The sequence below is a fragment of the Aquarana catesbeiana genome, linkage group LG06 (assembly GCF_042186555.1).
Source record: "Aquarana catesbeiana isolate 2022-GZ linkage group LG06, ASM4218655v1, whole genome shotgun sequence".
NCBI lineage: Eukaryota > Metazoa > Chordata > Amphibia > Anura > Ranidae > Aquarana > Aquarana catesbeiana.
In genome coordinates, this window is record NC_133329.1 from 276,690,252 (window position 1) to 276,717,992 (window position 27,741).

The 27,741-nt window shown below is 40.7% G+C and overlaps 1 protein-coding gene across 2 annotated transcripts in view; it reads right to left on the reverse strand.

Moving 5' to 3' along the window:
• The window catches only part of KLF7 (KLF transcription factor 7), a 230,549-nt gene that overhangs the window by 67,716 nt on the left and 135,092 nt on the right, over positions 1–27,741 (reverse strand). For both annotated transcript variants that reach the window (XM_073633394.1, XM_073633395.1), the window contains exon 2: positions 22,418–23,030. In XM_073633394.1, coding sequence (XP_073489495.1) covers positions 22,418–23,030 — 613 coding nt within the window. The remainder of the gene's footprint in view (positions 1–22,417; positions 23,031–27,741) is intronic.

Sequence of the window (27,741 nt, forward strand, 5' to 3'; positions counted from 1 at the left end):
GTGTTTGTTCTTCACATGCACTTTTTTTGTACACTTAAGTGTTTTTGTTTTTATGCACCGCTGTGGATTCGAAGGAAAAAAGGGGTACAAATCTGTGCTGCTACATGAGGTATAAAAAAGCATGTGGTCAAACTGTCACAGGGGACCAGGTGATCAAGATAGAGGGAGGCCCTTGCTTTACTGCTTATCATCTGGGGGATGCTACAAATGATTAATGTGCCAAGAAGCACACTTTTGGGTCTGTTTATAGACAAAAAAAATGCTGTTTGAATGTCCCAGCATTCACACAACTTTACTGAATAATACCTATAATATGTCTAATACTTTTTATGTTTGTCAGCTCCATCTGCTAGCTACAGTGCGGTATTTCCCTGATTTTGGTATTTCAGGAACATACCACAATATGGCCACATAGAGAATTCACAGAAGTAGGAGAGATGACATTATTAGGAGCTAGCAAAAGATACCTTGAGCATTATTACCTATGCATACATCACTACACTAAGCTAAACATATGCATCATAATGACTACACATTCCTTGCCCAATAAAGTAATTATCATTTCAAAGTTATTTCCAGGGTCATTGCCACTGAAAGCAGACCTTTACTACAAAATACACCTTTGCTCCATTGCATTCCTCCAACTTATTAATCTACAAAAGTGAAACTTTTTTCCTGTATTTATTTACATTTTTTTAGGTTATGTCCCCCCCCCCCTTTCCGCTCTGCCATCCTCACCAAGGTGAACATGACATCATGCTGCTCCTGCAGCCTCCTGGGATATTCACATCAGATATCCCAGGGGGCATCAGTTGTGGCATCACAGCATCGGAGGAGGGCAGACCCGGTGACACGTCATCATGAGCTGGCAGTAAGAGCCTGGAAGAGAAAGCCAGATCCCAATGATAAAAACAACAAAGATGGCGGAGTGGGGTGCAGCTGGGCGTAAGCATGTTTATTACAGACAACCCATCAAGGTAAGAGGGGATGAAGAAAAAATTGAAGCAGGGGGTAAAGTTCCTTTTCAAGTGGTATACTTAAGATAGTTAGTCATAATATTTCCAAAAGAGCTGCACTTCACTGTAACCCAAGTGGAACTAAACCCTCCTAACACTTATAGCCAAGGAAGCTGCCATCTTAGCCTCTGATCTGCAGTTGCCATGGTGCTGCACATGTGATCAATTATGACACCAGCCATTTGATGGCTTAACAGTTCAGTTGAGAGCACAAGCATTCATGCCATGCCTGATTTGGAAAACCATGAAATTGATGGGTTTAGTTCCACTTTAACCACTTGCCGTCTGCCCCATAGCAGTTTTACTGCTACAGGGCGGCAACTGTGTGTCGGATCACGTATATATACGTGATCCCAGACGTCTGCCTGCAGGTGGCGTGCACATCCCACCGGCGGGCCGCTTCTGCTGTGATAGTTCACAGCAGAAGCCGATCTGTGGGTGCTGGGCAATCAATGTCCTCCGGCACTCACCAATCGTCAGCAATACAAAGAGAATTGAGATATGCTTATGTAAACAAGGCATATCTCAGGACTGATGGGGGAAGAAATGGATTCTGTGTTCCTGCAATGTACAGTGACAGTGCATATTTTTAACATTGATCACTGGCAAAGTGTCAAAGGAAAAGTGTCAAAAGTGTCAGTATCAGAATGTCCACCGCAATATCGCAGTCCTGCAAGATGCAAGATCTGCAAGATGCAAGATTACTAGTATAAAAAAAAACACATAAATAAAAATTCCATAAATATACCCATAGTTTAATAATTGTGTGAGCCTCGCCCTATAAATATAATAATTTGTGATTAATAAAAGCTGCTCCCCACAAAGTATAGACAATGCTAAATTAAGTGATATTTAACAGTGATAGGGGGCGCTAATGTGCTAGCAATAATCAATGAAATGTCACAAACATCAAATAAAGGTTTGCAAAGGCTTATTTGATGTTTGTGACATCTCACTGATTATTGCTAGCACATTAGCGCCCCCTACCACTGTTAAATATCCCATAGTTTGTAGATGCTATAACGTTAGCCCTAAACCAATCAATATACTCTTATTGGGATTTTTATTTATCAAATAACATGTAGCAGAATACATATTGGCCTAACTTTATGAAGAAATTCGATTTTTAATTTTGTTTAATTAGATATGTTTTATAGCAGAATTATTTATGCTGGTTATGAGGGGGGGGTAAGTCTTCCAGAGGTCAGTGTTCAAAATCAAGAACATTTACAGACACAGATACAGTGAGGGAAAAATTATTTGATCCCCTGCTGATTTTGTATGTTTGGCCACTGACAAAGAAATGATCAGTCTATAATTTTAATGGTAGGTTTATTTTAACAGTGAAATACAGAATAACCACAAAAAATCCAGAAAAAAGCATTTTAAAAAAGTTATTAATTGATTTGCATTTCAATGAGTCAAAATAAGTATTTGACCCCCTTCACAAAACACGACTTAGTGCTTGGTGGCAAAACCCGTGTTAGCAATCACAGAGGTCAGACGTTTCTTTTAGTTGTACTATAAAAACGTAAGCAGCGCTACAGAAACTAAAACATAATGTGTAAAATCAGGATCAGGAGTCCATGACGGACCAGAATAAACAATATAAGTGCAAAAAAATTGACATAAAAAAGAGTGTTTATCAACATAAAAGGGTGGTAAAAATTAGTCCCAACAGTGAAAATATAGGAATAATGGAAATTCTGTGCAAAAACTCCTCCAAACAAAATAAAAGTGAAATGAATCGGTCACACCAAGAGCGACTTGTGAGAAGATCCACCACCATATGTCCTAAACGCTTACCAGATGGCAAGCTTTAAACAGCTTGTAGGTAGCCAGACAATCCATGGTAAATAGCGTCACACCAAGACCTCTCAATGAAGGGCCAAAGACATACAGTGTTGCTCCATCCAAAGAACGATCAGTAGGCAGGACCCAGAAAGATAATGAAACAACAGCTCTTCATAGTGTAAATCAGTAAAATTAAGTTTTAATAAAGCTTAAAAGTTGCACTTACATGCGTATGGTAGATAAAAACATAGACACGAACAATAGTAGCAGCCGGCCGGCTAGCAATCGCCTGTTCGGGACGAGGCAGTCAGCGATGACGTCAGCGTGTCAACCTTCCGACGTACGTTTCGTCTCACTAAGACATCGTCATGGGAACGGGCGACGCGCTGGGTCATCGCATATATATATATAGGCAAACAGACTCACCCGTTGTGAAGCATCAGCGGCGGAGCCTGATCTCCAGGACAAAACCCGGAAATGATAGAGAACATAATTTTGTATTCATTGTACTTGGAGCCACATTACAATGAAAATAATATATATCGGACACCTTACAGAAGAATTGATAATTTACAAAAAAGGTAAGTATTTAGTAATATGGATATATAACAGGCATAATATACAAAAATCCACTACGCCATCTAGTGGAAAAAAAATAAAAGGATGTCTGCATGAATAACCAAAAAGGGAGTTGAATAATAATAAATAAATATATAAATCCATGCAGAATGAACTGACCAGGACACAGAGGACTAAAAAATCTCCTAGTCAGAAAATAATAATAATTACTCCTAAATTACTTGTTATAAAAGTCTCATAAAAAATTAATAGATAATGGATGTAAAGAAAAAAATCTACAAAAAAATAGTACTGACCAAATGAATCCATGCCAGGTGCCCTCCATGGAGACAGAAAAGATTAATATATATCTGCAAAAAGTATATACAAAAAAAATATATTTTGAAAAAAATGAATAATTATATGTATTATGAAAGAAATAAAATATAATAAAAAATATGTGATAAAAAAAAATAAATGACTGGTTCTATATATTACAGTTATCTTTTTTATGATTAAATGGGACCTGGGATAAATCACAATAACGTACCGAATATAAGCATGGCCACCGAGGGTTCACAACAGGTACACATATTAAATGAATAGCAATTAGGAGTTATCAATAAATGCATTAAGATCCACCTCTACATTAAGTCCATTGAGGGTGTATAGCTTCTTAATTTGTATATCCAGGCCATTTCTAGCCTTGAGATCCCACGTATCAAAGACCCACCCCTCCAGTGAGGGTGTACTTGTCAATCCCCAAGAAAATCATCTTGGCAGGATTTTGGTTGTGGGCCTCAAGGTAATGTCTGGAGACTGGATGCTTGGGAAAACCAGTCAAAATGTTCGTCACATGCTCGTTTAACCTGACAGAGAGGGGGCGTTTGGTCCTACCCACACACTGCAGTTCACATGGACACTGAAGTAGGTAGACCACCCTCTCTGTCGAGCATGGGATGAACTGTTTGATTTCGAACTCCACTGAGGTGCTAGTAGAGACAAACCTATGTGTTCTTCTATGTGCACATCCACTGAGAGAACATACCCTACATTTTCTGCATTGGTAGAACCCTGTCAGATTCTCAAAGAATCCTATCTTGTTAGAGGGAGGGTCAAGGATATTAGGAGCCACTCTCCCTCTCAGGGAGGAGGCCCCCTTATATATCACTTGTGGTCTAGCAGGAAGTACACTCCCCAAAGTATGGTCATTGGTGAGGATGTGCCAATCTTTCTTAATAAGTTTGGCCACACTATTATGCTGTATCGAATAGGTGGTTATAAAAGGAATGGAGGGTGTTCTGTCTTGAGTAGGTACTTTGGCCTTCAACAGGTCTTTTCTGTCAATTAATGATACCTCTTCAAGAATTAGCTCTTGGGTACCAATGGCAGCCACGCTCCATGGTGGCAGCTATCAGTAGATTTATAAGAGTTGCGATCACTGCCCTTAAAATAAGTGGCCGTAGTAAACTGACCGTCTTTGACCCCAATTTTCAGATCCAAGAAATTTATCTCAGTTTGACTGGCTACATAATTAAGGCGAATACCTCTTTCATTAGTGTTTAACTCGCCCATAAAAATATCTAGTTCATCTCGGCTACCATCCCATAGGAGGAGGATGTCGTCTATATACCGCGCCCACAGTACCACCCGAGATATCGGGTGGGTATAGACGACATCCTCCTCCCACAGGGCCATGAAGAGATTAGCTAAACTTGGGGCATATTTAGCCCCCATAGCGACCCCTCTGTCTTGCCTGTAGAACTGACCCCCAAACCAAAAGTAACCCTGGGTGGCCGCAAAATGGAGCAACTCCATAATAAAACAGATTTGCTAGTCAAATAATTCCGAATCATGTCTTAGAAAATATTCGACTGCGAATAGTCCCAAATTGTGTGGTATCACCGTATATAAGGATGTGGCATCCGCTGTAACTAACCACCAACCTGGGTTGGGGGTATAGTCAGCTAATAAATGAATCACTTGATGTGAATCTTTGATGTAGGAGGGCATTTTAGCCACCAAAGGTTGTAAGTAGAAATCTATATACCTGCCCACCCGGGATGTGATGGAGTCAATGGAGTCAATGCCACTTACAATAGGGCGTCCCGGGGGGCAGGTAGGATGTTTATGAATCTTCGGTAAATAATAAATCACCGGAGTACGTGGGGCTAACTGTGTATAGAACCATTCATTTATTTTTTATCAATATTTTTTATCACATATTTTTTATTATATTTTATTTCTTTCATAATACATATAATTATTCATTTTTTTCAAAATATATTTTTTTGTATATACTTTTTGCAGATATATATTCATTTTTTCTTTCTCCATGGAGGGCATCTGGCATGGATTCATTTGGTCAGTAATATTTTTTTGTAGATTTTTCTCTTTACATCCATTATCTATTAATTTTCTATGAGACTTTTATAACAAGTAATTTAAGAGTAATTATTATTACTTTCTGACTAGGAGATTTTTTAGTCCTCTGTGTCCTGGTTAGTTCATTCTACATGGTTTTATATATTTATTTATTATTATTCAACTCCCTTTTTGGTTATTCATGCAGACATCCTTTTATTTTTTCCCACTAGATGACGTAGTGGATTTTTGTATATCATGCCTGTTGTATATCCATATTACTAAATACTTACCTTTTTTGTAAATTATCAATTCTTTTGTAAGGTGTCCGATATATATTATTTTCATTGTAATGTGGCTCCAAGTACAATGAATACAAAATTATGTTCTCTATCATTTCTGGGTTTTGTCCTTCACAACGGGGCATGAGTCTGTTTGCCTATATATATATGCGATGACTCAGTGCGTCGCCCGTTCCCATGACGATGTCTTCGTGAGACGAAACGTACGTCGGAAGGTTGACTCGCTGACGTCATCGCTGACTGCCTCGTTCTGAATGGGTGATTGCTAGCTGGCCGGCTGCTACTATTGTTCGTGTCTATGTTTTTATCTACCATACGCATGTAAGTGCAACGTTTAAGCTTTATTAAAAATTACTTTTACTGATTTACACTATGGAGAGCTGTTGTTTCATTATCTTTCTGGGTCCTACCTACTGATCATTCTTTGGATGGAGCAACCCTGTATGTCTTTGGCCCTTCATTGAGAGGTCTTGGTGTGACGCTATTTACCATGGATTGTCTGACTGCCTACAAGCTGTTTAAAGCTTGCCATCTGGCGCCATTTTTGAAAAGATCGAGAGTCTAGACCACGGTGGATGGCGACTGTGCAGTGTACTTGTCATAGGCGAAGCCGCGGAGGAGCCAAGCAGCTGGAGACAGTGAGGAGGACACAGAGGAGGAGGAGGAGGAGAGTGAAGCTGGGGGGATATCCATAGTAAAAAAGGGGACAGAGAGAGAGAGAGAAGAGGATGTTACTGGGAGCCCTGGGAGGCCGTGCTATGCAGGGGACAGAGACTGATGTGCTCTGTCTACCATCCATCATATTACTTCTCCAGTCCACATCATTCATCAGTGTGCTGTGTCCTTTTCACCTCTCCACAGGCCTGGTTTAGGACATATGGTGGTGGATCTTCTCATAAGTCGCTCTTGGTGTGACCAATTTATTTCACTTTTATTTTGTTTGGAGGAATTTTTGCACGGAATTTCCATTATTCCTATATTTTCACTGTTGGGACTAATTTTTACCACCCTTTTATGTTGATAAACACTCTTTTTTATGTAAATTTTTTTGCACTTATATTGTTCATTCTGGTCCGTCATGGATTCCTGATCCTGATTTTACACATTATGTTTTATTTTCTGTAGCGCTGCTCACGTTCTTATAGTATTGTTTGATTTGTGTTATATCTCACATTTTTGAGTCATTGTCATGCTGGAATACCCATCCACGACCCATTTTCAATGCCCTGGCTGAGGGAAGGAGGCTCTCAATCAAGATTTGATGGTACATGACCCCCATCCGTCGTCCCTTTGATGCGGTGAAGTTGTTCTGTCCCCTTAGCAGAAAAACACCCCCCAAAGCATGTTTCCACCTTCACGTTTGATGACAGGGACGGTGTTCTTGGGGTAATAGGCAGCATTCCTCCTCCTCCAAACACGGCAAATTAAGTTAATGCCAAAGAGCTCGATTTTGGTCTCATCTGACCACAACACTTTCACACAGGCCTGTACATGTGCTTTCTTGAGCAGGGGGACCTTGCAGGCACTGCAGTATTTCAGTCCTTCAGGGCAGTGTGTTACCAATTGTTTTCTTGGTGACTATGGTCCCAGCTGCCTTGAGATCATTGACAAGATTCTCCCATGTAGTTTAGTTCTGGGCTGATTTCTCACCATTCTGATGATCATTGAAACTCCACGAGGTGCGACTCTGCATGGAGCCCCAGACTGAGGGAGGTTGACAGTTATTTTGTGTTTCTTCCATTTGCGAATAATCGCACCAACTGTTGTCACCCTCTCACCAAGCTGCTTGCCGATGATCTTGTAGCCCATTCCAGCCTTGTGTAGGTCTAAAATCTTGTCCCTGACATCTTTGGACAGCTCTTAGATCTTGGCCATGGTGGAAAGATTGAAATCTGATTGATTGGTTGCTTCTGTGGACAGGTGTCTTTTATATAGGTAACAAGCAGAGATTATTAGCACTCCCTTTAGACCCCATTCACACAGGGACGACTTGTCAGGCGACCTAGTCGCCTGACAAGTCGCCTCCCGTTCTGTACTATGGAGCCGTTCTAAGGGGAGCGACGCAAGTCGCTCCGACTTAGAAAAAGGTTCCTGTACGACTTCGGGGGCGACTTGGGGCGACTTGCATAGACTTCTATGCAGAAGTCGTTTTGCAAGTCGCCCGGCCATTCGTTTGCAGGTCGCCTCGCTGAGGCGACCGGCAAGTCGTGTTGCCCCTGTGTGAATGGGGTCTCAAGAGAGTGCTCCTAATCTCAGCTTGTTACCTGTATAGAAGACACCTGGGAGCCAGAAATCTTGCTGATTGATCAGGGTTCAAATACTTATTTCACTCATTAAAATGCAAATCAATTTATAACTTTTTTGAAATGCGTTTTTCTGGATATTTTTGTTACTATTCTGTCTCTCACTGTTAAAATAAACCTACCATTAAAATTATAGACTGATCATACAAAATCAGCAGGGGATCAAATACCTTTTTCCCTCACTGAATGTATTTGGTTTTTAATGTGTGGAGAGGAAACCTGTTCTGGGAAACATCTGTAGGCTGCTGTTGTTTATTTCCCTTTATAAAATTGGAATGTGCCTGGTTGTCTAAAGCAAGCCATACATTGTACAATTACCTTTCCTTCAACCACAAGTTCAAGGAGAGAAAACTGCTTGATTCCCCCATCAATAGTCAGTGTTGATCACTTCTACCCATCTATCTCACCTAAAGGGCACATAATATGTTTATTCATAGTTAATAAGATTTCACACTTTCACTAAATGTACAATTCCCATTTTGGGAGGTAAGAGGGCAGGTGGGGTGGGAGGGTAGGGTCAATATTTCGATTTATACACAATTCACCCCCTTTTTTTTCCCTACACAATATAAATAATATTATTATCACATTGAGATGGTCTGTAATTTCACAACACAAGTAATAGGTGGAGGTTGGGAAAACAGTGGGAGGAATGGAAAGGGGGGAGTAAGAAAGGATACGTGGAATAGATGGCAGGGCCGGGTAACCTAAATATTGTATACATTCCAATTTAGGAGATCTCCACCCCTCCTACTGTCCCCCTTTCTTTCTTTTAAGGGGAACAAGGTGGGAGGATATGAAAAAAGAATGGGAACTTACTGTACACTTTTTTATGTTTGTTTGTTTGTTTGTTGTTGTTTTTTTTTTTTTCTCTCTCTTTGTGTGACAAGTACAAGTTTTTAATGTTTATAGAAATCTGTTTAAGCGGAACCTTGGTTTACGAGTAACGCGGTTAACAAGTGCTTTGAAAGACGAGCAACTTTTTAAAAAAAATTCTGACTCGGTTTGCGAGGGTTGTCTCCCAAAATGAGCAGAATTCAAGCTAATGGAGTGTGCAGTACCGCATTTGGCCATAGGGGCGGGGGCGCCGGGGACACTCGGAATGGTTTGAGGCTACTTGGAAATACTCGGAAGCACTCAGAGATACTTGGAAGCACTCGGAAATACTGCATTCCTGAGTGTTTCCAAGCCTTTCCGAGGCTTTCTGAGTTCAGCCGAGCTGTCTGGCGCCCCACACCTCTGCCTACATGCGGTATTGCATGTAATAGAAATCAATGCGGAACGAATTATCTTCATTTACATTGACTTCTATGGAGAAACTCGCTTTGGTATGCAAGTGCTTTGGATTACAAGCATTCTCCTGGAACGGATTATGCTCGGCATCAAAGGTTCCACTATATTTATTTGTAAAGTAAAATGAATAAAAAAAGATTTTAAACAGTCAGTGTTGATGGGGGAATCCATCCCACTGTACTATTGTATTATGACAGCGGGAGCCTTCCTTTTCCATCAGAATAAAATAATCACTGCCGGCAGCTATAGCTGCCAGTAGTGATCGCATGAAAAAAACCTGAAAGTCTGGACCAACAATGGATCAACTTCAGTACAACCAGCCTGCCCACTAGTCTGTTTCTGGTGAACTGGCCAAATTTCTATCCTTCTATGGCAGGGCTAAAGGTCACCATACATATTACAATCTGATCATACAATTTTTGTACAATCAACTCTGGATTCAGCATAAGTATGTAATATGGGATTCTTTCTACCCTATCCAATCCATTTGTATCCAATCAGACAGGCCATTGCAGTTTTTGGTTGTTGGGTAGATCTAAATGAGATTGTAATGTGTGTGATGAGCTGTAGATTGAGAGACATCAGTAGTTTTACATTCATAGAACACGTACACAGATCAGGAGTTCTGCGTTTGCTTTGATCTCACTGTCTGCATGCTTGTTCTAACTCAGAAAGGATTGAAAGCACTGAACCACCATGACAGCCAGGCAGTTGATATTTTCAGAAGCAGGTCAGCAATGGCAACCTACAGATGTTCCTACGTGCCGATTCCCTGTAATACAAAGAAAGTAAAATGCAATCCTTGCATGATCAGCACCCTTCTTTTTATTGACCTTCTATTTCTTGCTGCAGCTGGGATCTGAGTAACCCTTTGGATGCCAGGGGAACTGATAACGATATGCAGACTTGTCAGCTTTGTTTTACTTATTCCCTTTTAAAGGTCCAATAAAATGAAAGTCTCTGCGTTTGTCTTTCAACAAAGTCAAGAGCTAATCCGGGAAAGGCGAGCTTGTGATGCGCTCACGGCCATAAAGGATTTGGATTTTTCAGTCTGTTTCAGGGGGGGGCGCAGGTGGCAGACATTGTGTAGAATTTACACTTGTGCTCCATTAATTGCTGACATATCCTTCTCACTCCCTCGCTCCCCCTCCCCCTCCCGCCTCCAGGGATAACAGGCGAGATGCAGGCTCAGACTGGTACCCGGCAGAAACACCAAGCAGCCAGCCAATTAGCTGTCAGCGTGTAGAGCGAGCGAGAGAGGAGATGCAGTAGTCTAGCAACAGAGCAGCTGAAAAGAAACAAGCTAGGGCTGGTACCCAGGTTTTCACAGGCCGGCCAATTAGCAGGCGGCATTTACTGCTGATGGGGTTACCTAGCAACCAGCATCATCATGGTGCCTCTCTCCTTCTTCCCCCCACCTTTCCATTACTCTGCCCCAACTCCCAATGTAACACCTTCTCCTAGCACTGTGTATATCCCTAATTATAGTTCCTTACCTCCTATAGCTATTATTCCATGCCCCTGGAGATCCAAAGAAACTTAGACATATATTTTAACTCATGATGGGTAATGTAAAATGAGCGGGGGGGGGGGGGGGGGGGAGGGGGGGTAATTAAGAAAACCAATTATGTGTTGTAAAATCCTGACACATTTATAGGGGAATGAATATAGGAATCAATATTAAAAACCACAATGACGGGAGATCAATAAAGCCTTAGCGCCGCTTTTCTGGACCTGCATTAATTACCTGCACCTAATTCAGACAAGCATTTGCGCCAGTTCCAGTAATATTACCGACAAAACCAACAAATTCAGGTAGTTCTAAGCTGTCACTATGGCAACGATTCTTAAAAGGTTAGTTCAGTATTAACACCAAAAAAATACAAAAAACTGCCCATGCAAGTAGGAGGAACCTGTAGATAAATACAAACTGTGCAGCTTTGACCACAGTTAAAAAATGCCCTTGTTATAGGTGGTACCTCCCGAAGACTGGCTGAAAAACTCCATGGCATAATTCTGTCCTGCCTTGTTGCTAGGATATTGCTAAGGCACTCCCAGCCAATTTAGACCCCCTTACATGTGCACGCTCTCCCCTGTCGTAGTAGATCTGAGCACAGTGATGCTGTGATAGTGGACCACATGTGTGGGGATGGAGAGCTCATTCCTGTGATGGTGAAAGTGAGCCATAAGGGCCAGTTCACACCATAGAAACCGAGTCCGGATGCGTTCCAGGTGCTTTTCTGCATGCACGTATTTGATGCGTTCCAGTGCGTTTTTGATGCAGTCCAGTGCATTTGCCCCTCTATTTTATTAACCTTGAACTAGGACATTTGTGTTCCAGTGTGTTTTTGGTGCATGTAGGTGCGTTCCGGTGCATTCCAGTGCGTTTTTGATGCGTTTTAAAGCTTTCCAGTACAGTCCAGTGCAAGAAAAATGCAGCATTCTACTTTTTTCTGGAACTGGAACGTACTGGAACGGCAAGCACTGGTGTGACCTATGCCATTGGAAACCATGTAACCCGCTTTCCATGCATTTTTTAAGCAGAAGAAAAACGCACAGGACTACATGTGGTGTGAACTGGCCCTAACAGTTGGTAGTGTCTTAACAACATCCTAACAACAAGGCCAACAAGATGGGTCAATGCCATCTCTGAGAGTTTTTCAGTCAGGCTTTGGGAGGTATGTAAATAGTCAAAACCTATTGCAAGGGCAATATTCAACCTTAGTCAAAGCTGTAAAAATAGTTTTTATCTACAGACACCCCTTACCTGCATAGGCAGTTTTGGATAACTTTTAAAGTGCAAAGTGACATTTTCTTTTGTGACATTTCATTCATTTCTATGTACAGCAGCTTGGCTAGTTAGAAAGGGAGCTGTAGGTGAGTTGCAGTGCAGGATGGAAAACTGTTGCACATTTTTGCAGCCTACCTGAAGGCTGTGTCCAAGTGTGAACGGAGCACATATTAAACAACTGTTTCTGTGTGCCCTTGCATGGCCCTGCATTTTTTTGTAATGCAGAAAAACACAAGTTTCTGCACAAGTCTGAACAAGCCTTTAAGCCTTGTACACACGATCGGATTATTCGCCAACAAAACCATGGAATTTTGTCCGAAGGGCGTTGGCCCAAACTTCTCTTGCATACACACAACTGTTGGCCAACAATCACGAACGTAGTGATGTACTATGTGGTTTTTCAGCTGTTTAGCGCCACCCTTTGGGCTTCTTCTGCTAATTTCGTGTTAGTAGAAGTTTGGCGAGTGTTGATTTGCGCTTTTCATTTTGCACTTTTCAATTAGCGCCTTTCATTTCGTGCTTTTCAGTTTGTTTCTGAATGGCCGTTCGTCAACCAGACATGTTATGGAATGGGAGGAGATAACGTGTTATTTATTATTGGCCTTGGAGTTATTGCTTTGACATTATATTTTTGGTTGAATAATGATTGGATTTGGTATATTTTCTATATTTTTGGATGCATAGAATACACTTTTTGGTTAAGTTCTATTGGCAGATAGAATGTCTAATTTTATTTATTTTCTTTTTTTAATGCACAATAAAAAAAAAAAATGTGTAAAATAATACTTGGCCATGTGTTTTACTTCAAATGACAGTTTGGGAGTAGGCAGTTACAGTTAAAAAAATAGAATGTAAAATTGACAAGGGACACCAACATAGTTGTATCTTTCATCTTAAAAACTATGGGATAATGGTGTTTTGGTAACATACCCAAATAAAAAAAATAAAGCATAATAATATTATTCTTGATATCACTAGAAAAAAAAAGCCTTTGAAAATTTGTTTGCAATAACTCCATCATTATCACCAGCAAAGCAGCTTCATTATTATCCCATTAAAGAAGAAGAGAATTGTGCGCTGCATTTGGGAGATTTCATAATTTGCTATGTCACGAATGTTAATTCTCCATTACAAATGCTAGTTTACAAGACCGACTGCTTCTGGCTCATCCTTGCTTCCAAGCATGCGTGTTTGTACTTTGGACTTTTGTCCGACGGACTTGTGTACACACGATCGGAAAATCCGACAACACACATTTGTACGCGGAAAATTTTAAAACCTGCTCGCCAACATTTGTCTGCGGAAAATCCGACAACAATTGTCCGATGGAGCATACACACGGTCGGATTTAACGCCAACAGCCTGTCATCACACATTTCCCATTGGAAAGTCCGATCATGTGTACGCAGCTTTACATTGGACCCTGACTGGAAAACCCTAATGGCCGTACACACGATCTGAAAATTGGAATAAAAATGGTGCTTTCGACGCAATCGTACGATAATCAGATCGTTAGAACAGAGCTTTCGAGAGCCGATCATGACAGTTCATCCGATATTATTTGATTGGACAAGCACAAAAAATTTCCTCATACGATACCAGATCGTACGATTTTCGTTTAGTCAGTACAGTTATCCAAAAATACAATACAAATACATTACAACACATGACATCACTTTCGATTTTTTTTTTTTTCTGTCATATACGAGAATTTTCGTGACTTTAGTAACCTATTCAATTTCTACTTGCGACTAGTAAGCAAAAAAAGTCGTATCGTCTGTTGTCCAATTTTCGGATCCTGTGTACGGGGGGGCTTAAGAGGTGAATATCAAACAGGCAGTATTTAGAATATATTAATGTTTCATTCATTAGACAATAAGCAACTTGTAAAGTGCAGCACTCAATAACCATGTCAGTAATCATTTTTCATTGCTCTGAATGCTCTGACTTGCTAAAAACAAAAATTAAATTGGTTGGTAATTATTACTGCGCTCTCTGCACTGCCTGTAATGTATCTGTCTATATATCTACACATACATTTTTCAAAAATAACCTCTTTTAGGTAAAATTATAAAAAGGTACAAAACACTGCATGAATTATCACTGATTAGACAGATCGTGAAAGAGCAAGACGACTATATTCTGTATGCTGCAGAAGCTGCCTAAAAGTTGACAGCTTTACATTTAAATTCACATAAATTGATTTTCATAAACTCACATGCTGGTTAAATAATTAGCAAAACATATTTAGATATTTTTTGATGCTATGAAATTTTTAAACATTTTTACAGAATCAAAATGGCTTAAATGTTCTTTCAAAATCTTGCAGAGAGGCCAACATATGGTTATGTGGCTCTTTTCCCATTTTCAGATCTATTACTACCTAATCTTCCTTTCTTAACCAATTTCGCCCCGGAAGGACCATTTTTTCGCGACACGGCACTGCGTTACTTTAACTGACAACTGTGCGGTCGTGCGACATTGTTTCCAAACAAAATTGATCTCCTTTTTTTCCCACAAATAGAGCTTTCTTTTGGTGGTATTTGATCAACTCTGTGATTTGTATTTTTTGCGCTATAAACAAAAAAAAGACCGACAATTTTGAAAAAAAAAAATAGTTTTTACTTTTTGCAATAATAAATACCCCCCCCCCCCAAAAAAAAAAAGTTTAGGCCGATATACATACTTCTACATATTTTTGGTAAAAAAAAACGCAATAAGTGTATATTGATTGCTTTGCCCAAAAGTTATAGTGTCTACAAAATAGGGGATAGAATTATGGCCTTTTTATTATTATTATTTTTTTTAGTAATGGCGGCCATCTGCGATTTTTATCGTGACTGCGGCATTGCGGCGGACAGATCGGAGACTTTTGACACTATTTTGGGACCATTGACATTTATACAGTGATCAGAGCTAAAACTAGTCACTGATTACTGTATAAATGTCACGGGCAGGGAAAGTGTTAAACACCAGGGGGCGATCAAGGGGTTAAGTGTGTTCCCTCAGTGTGTTCTAACTGTAGGGGGGATGGGCTCACTAGAACATGACAGAGATCACTGCTCCCGATCACTGGGAGCAGTAGATCCCTGTCATGTCACTAGGCAGAACAGGGAAATACCTTGTTTACATCTCCCCATTTTGCCCCTCCATGTCAGGATCGCGGGACATCGAGTCCGTGGGACCTGCAGGCACGCTCCCATGGCACGCGGTGGGCGACAATTTTGAAAAAAAAAAACAATATTTTTTACTTTCTGCAATAACACATATCCAATAAAAAAATGTCTTCATCAATTTAGGCCAATTTGTATTCTTCTACATATTTTTGGTAAATAAAATCCTAATTAGAGTATATTGATTGGTTTGCGCAAAAGTTATCGTGTCTACAAACTATGGGATAGATTTAGGGACTTTTTATTTATTTATTTTTACCAGTAATGGAGGCGATCAGCATTTTTAAGTGGGACTGCGACATTGTGGCGGACAAATTGGACACTAAGTGACACTTTTTGGGGACCAGTGACACTAATACAGTGATCAATGCTAAAAAAATGCACTGACATTGTATAATTGACACTGGGAAGGGCTTAAAGCAGCGTTCCACCCAAAAGTGGAACTTCCGCTCATTTGTCTCCTCTCCCCCTCCGGTGCCACAATTGGCACCATTCGGGGGGAGGGGGGACAGGATACCTGTTTTGGACAGATGCAGATAGACATATGTAACTGTAACTATGTATATGTAACTGGGAAAACCAATCTGCCTTATGGCGGAAAGAAAATCTTCCAGTTACTCTGGAATTTCAAATGCCAAAAAAAGCCTGAAAATTGAAAACTAATGCAGCCACTGATACTAAGGGCTGGTATGCATTAAATTTGTGTTCTTGAGTTTAGATACACACTGATCTGCTGCCATGTGTAGACAATGACATCCATGTGCTTTACTATTAGATACAATGGTGTGCCACTTTGGACCACTGATTAGCACTGGACAATGTAACAAATAACTAGAGTCAATCTGCATTCAAATGAGTGTAGATAACAGTGCTCAATAGCACTGAACGTCTGCCATCAACTGTTGTTTAAAACAAGTTCGGGTGTTGTTGAAGAATACAGCCTCTTACCTATGGCTTTATTGAATAATAGCAACAGGCTAATTCCTAATTGCACAAAAGCTGACTGTACATGGGTCAGTATTTTCTTTCAGCCTGCAAATTGAATAAAAAAAAAACAAACCTGATTCCCCATCCACACATTCGTGGATGCAGGAGTCCTCCCCGCCGTGTCGTATTTTCTTTCACTGGATTTTAATTGGCATTTTCAGAGACATACAGAGTAAACAATTATGGCAAATAGAGGGTGATCAAATATGCTGACATCCTTTACATATATCTGATAACATAAAAAAGCAATGGACAATATCTTATAAAACTTGGATCATATTCAAAAGCTGTCATACATTTGCCATGAGGAACGAACAGAACAAGATATACAATAAAGTCAAACAAAGATATTGCACCTAAGATAATATAGTTATTTGATGGTACAACTATGAAAGTTATGTTTATACCATTGACCAAGGACTCCAAGCTTTCTACTTGTGTAAGTAAGCTTCCCTATCAGTAGACATCAAGAGTTCAGACGTATAATGGGTCTGAACCAGTTGAATTGTGTTTAGAAGTGACGGGGTGCAGAGGACTTCCATAACCGTGTTATTGATAGCCTTGTTGCTATCAGTACAAGGGTGACCAAGTTATGTAAAGGAGAAGGTATGTTTTCTATAGTAAGGTTAAGCAAGACTAGGCCCAGGGATGGAGGAGTAGGAGACTCAGCGATGTCAGATATAATGCTGAAGATCTCCTTCCAAAACTCGTACAGCTGTGGGTTATTCCATAGGATATGAATTAAAGAGCCTTCCAATCCACATCTTCTCCAGCAGGGGGAGATACTTGAGGACTAAATTTTGAGATTTTCAAGAGGGTCAGGTACTGCCTTTGAGTTATTTTCTGGGCGAGCTCCCATAGAGAGGTACAACTGGAGGCTCGGTATATTGACTTAAACACATGCTACTACTGAGAGGAGGCGAATTGTAGTCATTTTCCCACTGGGTGAAGGGAAGGTTTTTCTTAAATATCTGTTTTTCTTGAAGAAGGTTTAAAAAAGTGAAATGCCTCTTTTGCTGGGAGACTAAGGCCTCATGCACACTGGACATTTTTGAACGTTTTCACAGCAGCTGTTTTTGGCTTCAGACATTTTTTTCTACAGTCATTAAACTCCCCATCATGTTATCCTATGTGCCGATGCGCACATAGACTGTTATCAGCAGTTTTTGGCTGGGGCATTTTTTGGCTTAAAAAAAAAAAAAAAAATTAGTGGGTTCGGAGAGAAGTTTAACGTCAAAAAACGCAGATAAACGCAGATAAACGCTCGAAAACACTGCTCGCCAGCGTTTTTTAACATTTTTGATCCATTGAAAAAAAAAAATGTTTTAAAAAAAAAACGCTAAAAGACTCACTGCAAAGCTACTGGCATTTTTATAACGTTATTTTAACGTCCAGTGTATATGAGGCCTAAGAGGTATAATAAAGCTGGGATTAGGTATTACCAGCAGTAAGTGTGAATTCTTGGCAAGGCAATGAGTTATTTGCATGTATTGATACATATCGGTTGGTGTTAAGACTTTGTAGTTGGGTAAAGGATTTAATTTCTCCATTCTCATAGAGCTGGTTAATATACCGGAAAGTTTCGTGTGTCAGTGTATTTTGACAGTGGGACTCCTCCACTGTCAGGATACACTGATCAGCACTGTAGCCAACTGGCTGCAAGTGTTGATCGATTAAAGATTTTCCATTAGGACCGTTCATGAGAAGTTGATAAATAGGTTGACTTCTCATGAACAGGAACATTCATAAATAGATCAAAATTTGGATGGTTCAGCAGGAAATCAACCTATGCGCAGCCAGCTTAACACCTAGCAAACAATAAGAATTTATATAGCATAGGTCCAATTTCAACACAATGTAGTCCGATTGTTCAGTGTACTTTAATGCACTTAAAATGAACCTGTCAGCCATTTTAAAGTTTTAAAAACCCTGGTTTGGGAAAGATTACTTTAAAGGAAACTGAACATGTAGATGACCTCTTGTCCTACACCCATTAGTAGTTTTTGCTGTCATGCTTATCCATTAGGGCTGATTTACTAAAGAAACAGACAGGGGGCTATTTACTAAAGCAGGCGTGTGCAAAATGTGGTGCAACCATAGACATAGAAACCAATCAGCTTCCAGGTTTTATTGACAAAACTTAATTGAGCAAGCTAAAATTAGACGCTGATTGGCTAACATGCACAACTGCACCAGATTCTGAGTGCACCAGCTTTAGTGAATCTCCCCCACGGTGTCGACCTGGCAAAGTGAACATTCACTTAACTTTGTGAATAAGGTCAAGCTTAGTGAATAAGATCAAGTTGTATCCATCTCAGTCATCCAATCATACGCAAGCAAGCTTTAGCCAATTGTCTGCTTTAAAAGAGAAGTATACCCTAACGCTTTTTTGGCCATAGTTCTCCTATGGATCCCAGAATTGCAGTTCGTTCTGCACTCTTGTGAACCATTTTCAGCCAACAACGGGCTAAAGCCCGCTGTCAGCTGATGTCACTCAGCTGGTCCAGGCTTGGGAAAAATCCCTACTCTACAGTCGGAATCCACCCAGATGCCTGGACTGGCAGCTGGCTCAGCCTATCAGCCTGAGTCAGCCACTCCTGCCCTTCCACACCCCAGCTCTCCAGAGAGAGCTGGAGGGTCAGAACAGAGAGCTGATGACCGACAGTCACCACTCTCTGCTCAGAGCAGAAGGGAGAGCTGAGCAATCAGCGATGTTTGATTGCTCAGTTCTCGGTGTAGAGCCGGCAGGGGACGTGTAGGTACCTGTATTTGAAGCCTCTTGCAGTGCTCTGTATAGAAGAATTTAGAAGAGGGAAAAGCAGCGCAAGTAGCCAGTCAACTGTACTGCAGTGTTCATCTGCTTCTTCTCTTTTCACTGACCAGTCAGAGGCTGGGGGAGGAGCAAAACTGGCATGTGTTACTTAACTGCAGGAAAGGAAAATCAGGTCTCCTGTCCTGCCAGACAGGGCTGTGCTGTGTGGCAAAGCTGTGGAATTTTCAGAAATGTATGGACAGAAATAAAAATCTATTGGTGGGTTAAAGCTTTCGTAAGTGTATTTTATCTGTGAATCTCTTCCTTCGTTTCTTTATTAAAGAGGATTCCCTATGTTACAGAAGTTAAGGTATGCCAGCCTTTATGCTCAGCACCTACTATATAACTTTAAGGAGAAGTCCAACCTGAGCTTTTTAGGCTGGGCTTCTCCTAAGGGTCACAGGCGTGCAATTCGTTCTGCACGCCTGTAACCCGTTTTCAGCGGAGAGCGGTCTGAAGTTCCCTCTCCACTGACGTCACTGTAATCAGTCAAGGCACCGCGTCATCCCGACTTCCAAGTCTGGATCCACCAGCTGCCTAGACTGATGGCAGTCTCAGCGAGCCGCTAAGATGCTGAGACGGCCGCTCTCTGCCCCTCCACAGCTCATTGCTCCAATGAGTGTGGAGGAACAGAGCAGGAGAGATGCTGACTGACAGTCAGCAGCTCGCCTCTCGGGGAGGTGAGAGAACCAAGCCATCGTTCTGATGATGCATCCACCTAGGTAAGTATTAATATTCCAAAAAAACAAACATACTTCTCTTTTAACTGCACTTTTTGGATTTTCCATTGTTTATCTATAAAAGTTTTTTTTTTGCAGCAAATATTGTTTAATTTTTACACTCATGTCATAGTATATTTTTTTAGGTTGCTCCAGTATAAACAATAACACTTATAAATCTATCATTCTATCACTGTAGACTTCTCACAGCCAGTAAACATAAAAGAAAATCTGACACTGTAGAAAATATATTGTTTTTCACAACTCTTTTGTGGTTAAACCTGCAGAAATGTGTGACTTCACTGACAAAGCAACCTCTGTACCTTTAATCCAATAAAAGCTTCGCCAAGCACCAAAATAGCATAATGCATTCATTTTCATCTTCCTGGCTGGTGTTTCGTGTTCCTATTTTCCATTAATTAAGCCTTTAGTACTGTGTGTCCAGGATCATAGTGGTAAGATACATATGATAGGAACACAGTACAGACCAGATTAGTCCAAAACAGACAGATACCTTCTGAGCGGACATCTTTACTTCCAGCCAATATAAAACAACTGTGCTATTACACAAAGGCCATAGTAAAACATTAAAATGTGTCCAAAGCCATTTTTTGTTTTTTTGTTTTAGGTAAAGTAGAAAAAGTTAAAGTGTATTTATGGTAAAATGTATTATCATATATTAATTTTCACACTCTATTTCAATTATTATTAGTCTTTTCTTCTTTTCCTATTCATCTGAATAAGCCTGAAGTTTATAAACGTACTTTGTGAAGATCCCTACACATTTACATCCTTGTATTTTGTTTACACATATTCACTATACCCTGTTGCTATGCACTGCTGTGTCACACATTTCACAGAGCCTGCTTTCTGGACTACAGAGGAGCTGAAAGGAGGAGTTTCATGGGGCAGAGTCATTACAGGAATCACTTCTTGCAGGCAGCAAGGTACCATGGGATATGTAGTCCTTAGAAATTAAACGTAAACAGCAGAGGAGAAGTTGCAAAGCATGCAGGGAATCCAGAAAGTTGTGAAAAGAGATGACCAGCAGACAGGCAGCACTCTCAACATGATTGGAGATTTTTCTAGTAAATCTATATTGGATTGTCATAAATAACTATTGTTTGTATTGCTATTACAATGCTGATATTCTAAAATGAGAGTGTATGCTGTGACCTTAGGTTTCCTTTAAAACTAATTTAACTGCTTGTTTTGTAGTCTGTGCCCACCTGAATAAAATTTACATTACTTCCTGTCTTGAGACACAACAGGATATAAGAGATCTTTCCAAACAAATTAAAATCTTCTCTTGGATAGTTGTTACTAAAAACTGAATTCCAGGAATGCAGCTACTTTCTAAAAACTGCAGGCATACCATGAGTTAAGTTTAACAAGGTGCCTGCCTCCTCATAGATTTATCTCTGTTATTCACATCTGACAGGTTTATTGTGCTCCAGGAAGATAACTTCTTGAGCTCTGATGCTGCGCACTGTGGTCTCAGTTTCTTCAAGAGCAGAGTCGCTGGAACTGCCATGCCCTTCCCTTCCCCTCTTCTGCCAATTCACAAAAGAAGCCTTTGTATTATGTGAACTCATTCACAAAATACAAAGGCTTCTTTGAATGGGCAGCAGAGGAGAGGGGCAGACATAGATGCTCTGTGTGCTTCTCTCCTCTCACAGCCGGAGTGTATCCTCTGGGAGTGCAATAAACCTGTCACATAGAAGTAATAGGGTAAAGTCCCTGAGGTGACATGCACCTAATTAGATTTAACTCGTAGTGTGCCTGCCCTTTTTGCAAAGTTGCTGAATTCCTGGAATTCTGACTGAAACAAGTGTCCTCTTTGGAAAATGACCTTTGGAAGATTATTCAGGTTTCAGTGACAACAATGGTTGGACTTTCTCTCACTTTGAGTCCTGGTGACAGTGGTCATCAGTACTGATAAGCTTGGATTCAGGCTTGTGTTTGGTCTGAACCCAACTTAGTCCAAAACTGGAAGTTAGCGGTCATTGCTGGGCCATATGGCCATATTAGGTCAATGATGTCATGAGCATGCCTGCCCCTTTCTAAAAGTGCAGCTACTGGATAGAGACTGTTTCCCCTGCAGCTCATTAGCCCAGAAAAGACAGCTAACTTTGGGGTTCGGACCGAAACCAAACTCATCCCTAGTCATCTGGACCAATAGAGAGGGTGAAGCTCCGCAGCAGAGACACAGATAACAGTAAAAACCTAACAGAGGATTCAACCCTTCCCCAGTTTATCCAGAACAAGAATTAGCTTTAGATACATTTTAAGGGCACATGCATACCTGTATGCGTCCTCTGGTGGGCCTTTAAGTGAGAACTCTTCGTGTAGACCTTCCTGCAGCCATTAAACTGGCATCGATGAACTCTCTTCTTATTTTCAGGTGAGGCTTCTCCTGCATTTCCAGACTGTTCATTGTCACTTAGCCCACATTTTGATGTAATGGCAGCTGACGCGGATTCTGTGGCCTTTCCAGAGCTCACAGAGGCCTTTTTTGCAACCAGTTTTAATGTCACAGTTCCATCCAAAGCAGTGAGGGACTGTGGGGTTTTGACAAGGTGTCGGCTGAGTTCTGGGGAAGATGGTGGCGTTAGGGATGTAACAGCATTAAGCTGTGCCTGGTTTACCGATGTGTAACACTCTGTAGAGGAGCTTGCAGGCTGTAGGCTGACACAGGTCTCTGACAGAAGTTTGTCTTGTGATAGTAAAATATCCATACTAGGGCGCTTCTCATACGTGCTGATGTCCACAGGAATTACAATTGGATCTAGTTTACGGGCATAACCATCTGTACCTTGAGGAATTGAGCTGTTTAAGAAACAGTCTAAATCCTCCCCAAAAGCTTCTGACATCTTCTTTGGTTCGGTCTGTAAATACCGTTCCAGCTCCAGGCAGGTCTATGGAAACAAAAAAAGCAAGACTTCACTAACAAAGCAATTCTGACAGAAAATAATTACATTCCATGTCACCAAATAACCCAGCCATTAAAGATGTGTTATGGGTCATCCTATATTACACCACCAAACAATGAAGTGACTGTATGTGTGGAAAATTAAAATGTATCACTTTAAACACAAACATTCTGGGTGGTATTGAGACAGTGTAAGCCTTTCCCAGTTTATGGCCTGTTACTACAACAGTAATGCACATTGGTGTGATGCGGTGCAACTTATTCTGAATGGCACCTAACATAGCAATGTGGGGCAACAAATTACTATGCTTGTGTATGTGTTTGGAATTAAAGTGATTGATTCACCTACAGTGAATGGTTGCTGAATGTCACATTCACTGCTTTATAAATATGCCCCATGACAGAAATATTTTGGGAAATGCAGATGAGAATTTGGAGACTGATGTATTAAAACAAAAGAAAAAAATTAGAACAAAGCGGTTGCCAAAAGCAAGAACAATCAGATTTTGCCTTTCACTTTATGGAAGAATCAAACAAGAATTCTGATTGGTTGTTACATACAGTGCTATGATGTCATTGCATTTAACTAGATCAGAGCGTCTCCAAACTAAGGCCCACGGGCCAAATCCAGCCCACTGTCCCACAGCTAAGGTCAGTGACCTCTCACACAAGGTCCCAAATAGGTATTCAGGTCAGCCTATAGTCTCCATTTCTCTACAACATCCACAACCTCCCTCCTCTCCAGTCTCCAGCACAGGTTATGTATGAGCCCCCATCAGAGTCCTCCCTTACATTAGGGCCCCAGATGGGACCCTGATGTAAGGAGGGTGTAAGGAAGGGCATGCCAATAGACAATATGAGGAAAAAGGGGGGATATTTGAGCTAACCACAAAGATGTAAGTATACCAGGAGTGTGACTATGTGACTATATGATGTAATTAAATGCTGCACCTCTATAAGTTAAATACTGAAAACCTAAAACAAATAGAAAAAGAAGAGAAAGTGCGCCTCTGTGAGCCTCTGTCACATGGAGCTGCAGTCAGAGACAGACAAGAAGTAGAAGAAGAAACTTCCAGATGGATTGGATCCTTGCTTTCATAAAGAGTATCCCAGGAGTGAAGCTTCCTTTCGCTGGTTCCTTGGTAACAGGTGGATATCTCCCTGTCTATTGACTATTGCAAGCTGACCTGCCGGCAGGCTGATGCACAGGCGCTTTTGATCTCTATCATTTGAGATCCAACTCATCTGGTAAGCAGTTTGTATTTTTACATCTTGCACCGCATCTCAGATGGTTGGATTGAGGAATATGTGCCCTGTTTTCTGGAGATTTATTTAAGGACTTTTGGTTTTCTGGAGATTCATTTAAGGACTTTTGTTTTCTTTTTTCTTTTTATTTTATTTTCAGATAATACATGGACTTTCTTTCATCATTTTTTGTGTGTTGTGATGTACATATTTATTGATATTTTTGCACATGTTTATTGATATTTTTTCATATGTTATGTTGAGGTTTGATTGTTATTGCACCAATTATTTATTACCATTTTAGTGGTTAATTTGCACACTTTCTCTTCTTTTTCAAATAGACAATATGGCTCCTCTGGACGAACTTCTGTGCACAGGCTAATACATGTTCCCTTTTGTGTGCGCAGAAATTGAGCACTTGTTTATGCGCATACTCATGCGCGCAACTGTGGAAGCGTGCATATTCCTGCGCGCCTGCGCTCACGAGCATGTGTGACGGATGTTGGTGCCAAATGGGCTATTTAAACTGGGCAGCCTTCTGATGACTTCACCTGCCCAGTGTGGACACCTGCCCTGCTGCTAGCAAGACTTACAGGCACTCGTGCCACTCTGTACTCCTGCACCTCCTGTTTACCCTACTAGGGGCTCCGAGTCAGAGGTGTAAGAAATGACTTCCCCATCATATCAGGCTCTGCTACCAGGTACGTGATAGAGGGATTTTAGTTTATTTGGAGTTTCTTTGTTTTGTTTTACCCAAGTTCTTTCTCTATTGTTCTGAATCATATAATGTTAATTACACAAAAGTTGCAAGTAAAATGTATTGATTCATTTCAATTTAATTAACTCATTTATAAAACTGATATTTTATTCTGCCCAAAAATATTAGTAAAATAGACAATGTAGCCCTAGGAGACCCCTGAGCTAGATCATGCAATTTTGTAAAAGTAAATATAAACCGATAGGAAACTTCATCATATGTAAAGAGAACCTAAGGTTTCTTCCCGGCCCTAACACAGCGGGCTTGCTGGAGAAGCCAGTGTAGCTTCATACTTAGATACTTAGATATATCCACTAAGAAGCAGAGCTTCTCTGGAAATTATTAGGAAATGTTGGCAGCTGTGATAAACATCCTACTTTTCACAGCCTCTGTAGTGCTCTGGAACAGTCTCATCCCAAATGTTTATTTTAAAAACCATAGAGTAAATTGTGGTCACTCCAAGACCTTCTTCTACTTTAGAGAATATTAGCCATCAGAGTAGAGCTGCTAGTCCAAGTTACAGCATTACTAGAGGAGTCATTTCCAACAAGCCTTAACTTGTAACTTGGTGTGGAACTGTTATTTTATATTATAACTATTGTTATTTTCATATTATAACTGCTTTGACATGGATAAAGTTATACTGAGAAGCCTTTCTAAATGTTATCTGATCACATGGCATGGTGTCCCATCCTGCATAATAAAGAAACCGCAACCAGACACAATTCTATTGATAAGCACATCCGTATGCCACAATGCATACAATATGTTAGACTAATGTGTCGGGAGCCTGATTCATTTATCTGTACAGGGCTTTCTTCTACTGTTTGCCAATTATGTAGCCAATCTATTCCAAGGTTTAACATAACATGTCTTTCCTTAAAACTGAACTCCAGGCATGTATTTAAAGAAAATGAATTCCCTTATTCATTGGTTAAAAAAAATCTTTCATGAAGTGATTACCTGTGGTTATGGATGGATGTGTACCCCTGGGCACAAACTGTCTGTTTTCAGAAGCGCACATCCATCTCTAACCTTAGGTAATTTCTCCATGTGCAATTACATGCCAATATCCATGGAGAGTCGTGGACAGTGTCAATCTGTAATTGGTTTGTACAGGTTTCCTGTTTCTGGATGAACGGAAACATCTGGATGTACTTGCCACAGAAATACGCTGACCTGGGCGGTGTATGGCCATAATCAGCCATGTGCAGGAGCCCCTATACAACTGGTATAAATGCTTGACTTTGACTTGACTTAAAGAGGAGTTCCACCCAGGGGGGCCGTCAAAAAAAAAAAAAATTAAAAGTCAGCAGCTACAAATACTGCAGCTGCTGACTTTTAATTGGACACTTACCTGTCCCTGGGTCCAGCGATGTGGGGGATCGAAGCCCCGCTCGTCCCCCCCCTCGGCGCCGGCATTTCAACTGTGGGCGCCGGGCTGTGGCTTCACAGCCTGGCACCCACTGCGCATGCGCGAGCGGCGCCGTGCGCCGTGATTGGCCGCTCAATCACCTGGGACCTGTAATGGGTCCCAGATGATTGACAGGAGGGAGGGAGCAGAGAGGAGCCCTTCCTGTGCCGAGGGGGAAGTGATGTCACCAGCCCAGGCAAAGGAACAGGCAAACTACGAGGGACCACCTAGCAACAGGCATTTAGAGTTAAGTGAAAAAAAAAAAAAAAAAATCCAAATGTTTTTTTGTTTTTTTTTTTAGACTTTTTCCAGGTATTTTTGTTTTTTGGGTGGAACCCCACTTTAAGTATCTTGGAATCCTCCTGGACAGCAGCACAGAGGAGAGGCAGAGACAGCACAAGGGGCAAATCAGGTGTGCCACATTCAACTGTACGGATATGGAAATTGTTGACAGGAGGAGAGAGCAGAAAGAGATCACCTCTTCAGTCTGTTGCTGCTCCTTTACCAACTTCAGTCACTGTCTAGTCAAATATACATATAACTGGGTATTTAGCTGTTTGCCTGGAGCTCAACCTTAAAAAAAAAAAAAAAAAAAAAAAAAGAAGATATGTATATATACACACACATATATATACGCATGAGCTTTTTCTATATTTGTCGGCATAGCTCCCAACTGTCCCTGATTTCAATCGACTGTCCCTGATTTGGAACAAAGTCCCTCTGTCCCTCTTTCCCCCTCATTTGTCCCTTATTTTGGTCTGAACTATATAGTTGTATAAAAAATGCACTTTGTATCTTTCTAAAAGTGTTTCCAAGTGCTAAACCTTTCATCCAATTTCTAAATTGCTGCATTTGTAAATTTCAAAAGCCAATATAAAGGAATAGCAGTGGTAAAAAAAAAAAAGCACTTGTGGGTCTAACTAATCTTTTTTTTTAAATAGGTTTCCTTTAAGGGGGCGTGACAGGGTGTGTGTCCTATGCCTACATACTTTTGCTAATAGATGTCCCTCAATCCCATCTCACAAAGTTGGGAGTTGGGAGGTATGCCTATGGGTTATGCTTCTCATCCCCTCCCTCACCAGAAGCCATGTATGCATAGCTCCCTTCTGCCCCTCATTTAGAGGGACTGTCCCTCATTTTAAACAAAATCCCTCTGTCACTCTTTCCTCCTCATTTGTCCCTCTATTTTGGTCTAATAGAACTTGTTTAACATTTAACTACCAAAACTATTCTCCAATGATAAAAAAAGTGGTTGTAAACCCTCACATATACCCAATAAAG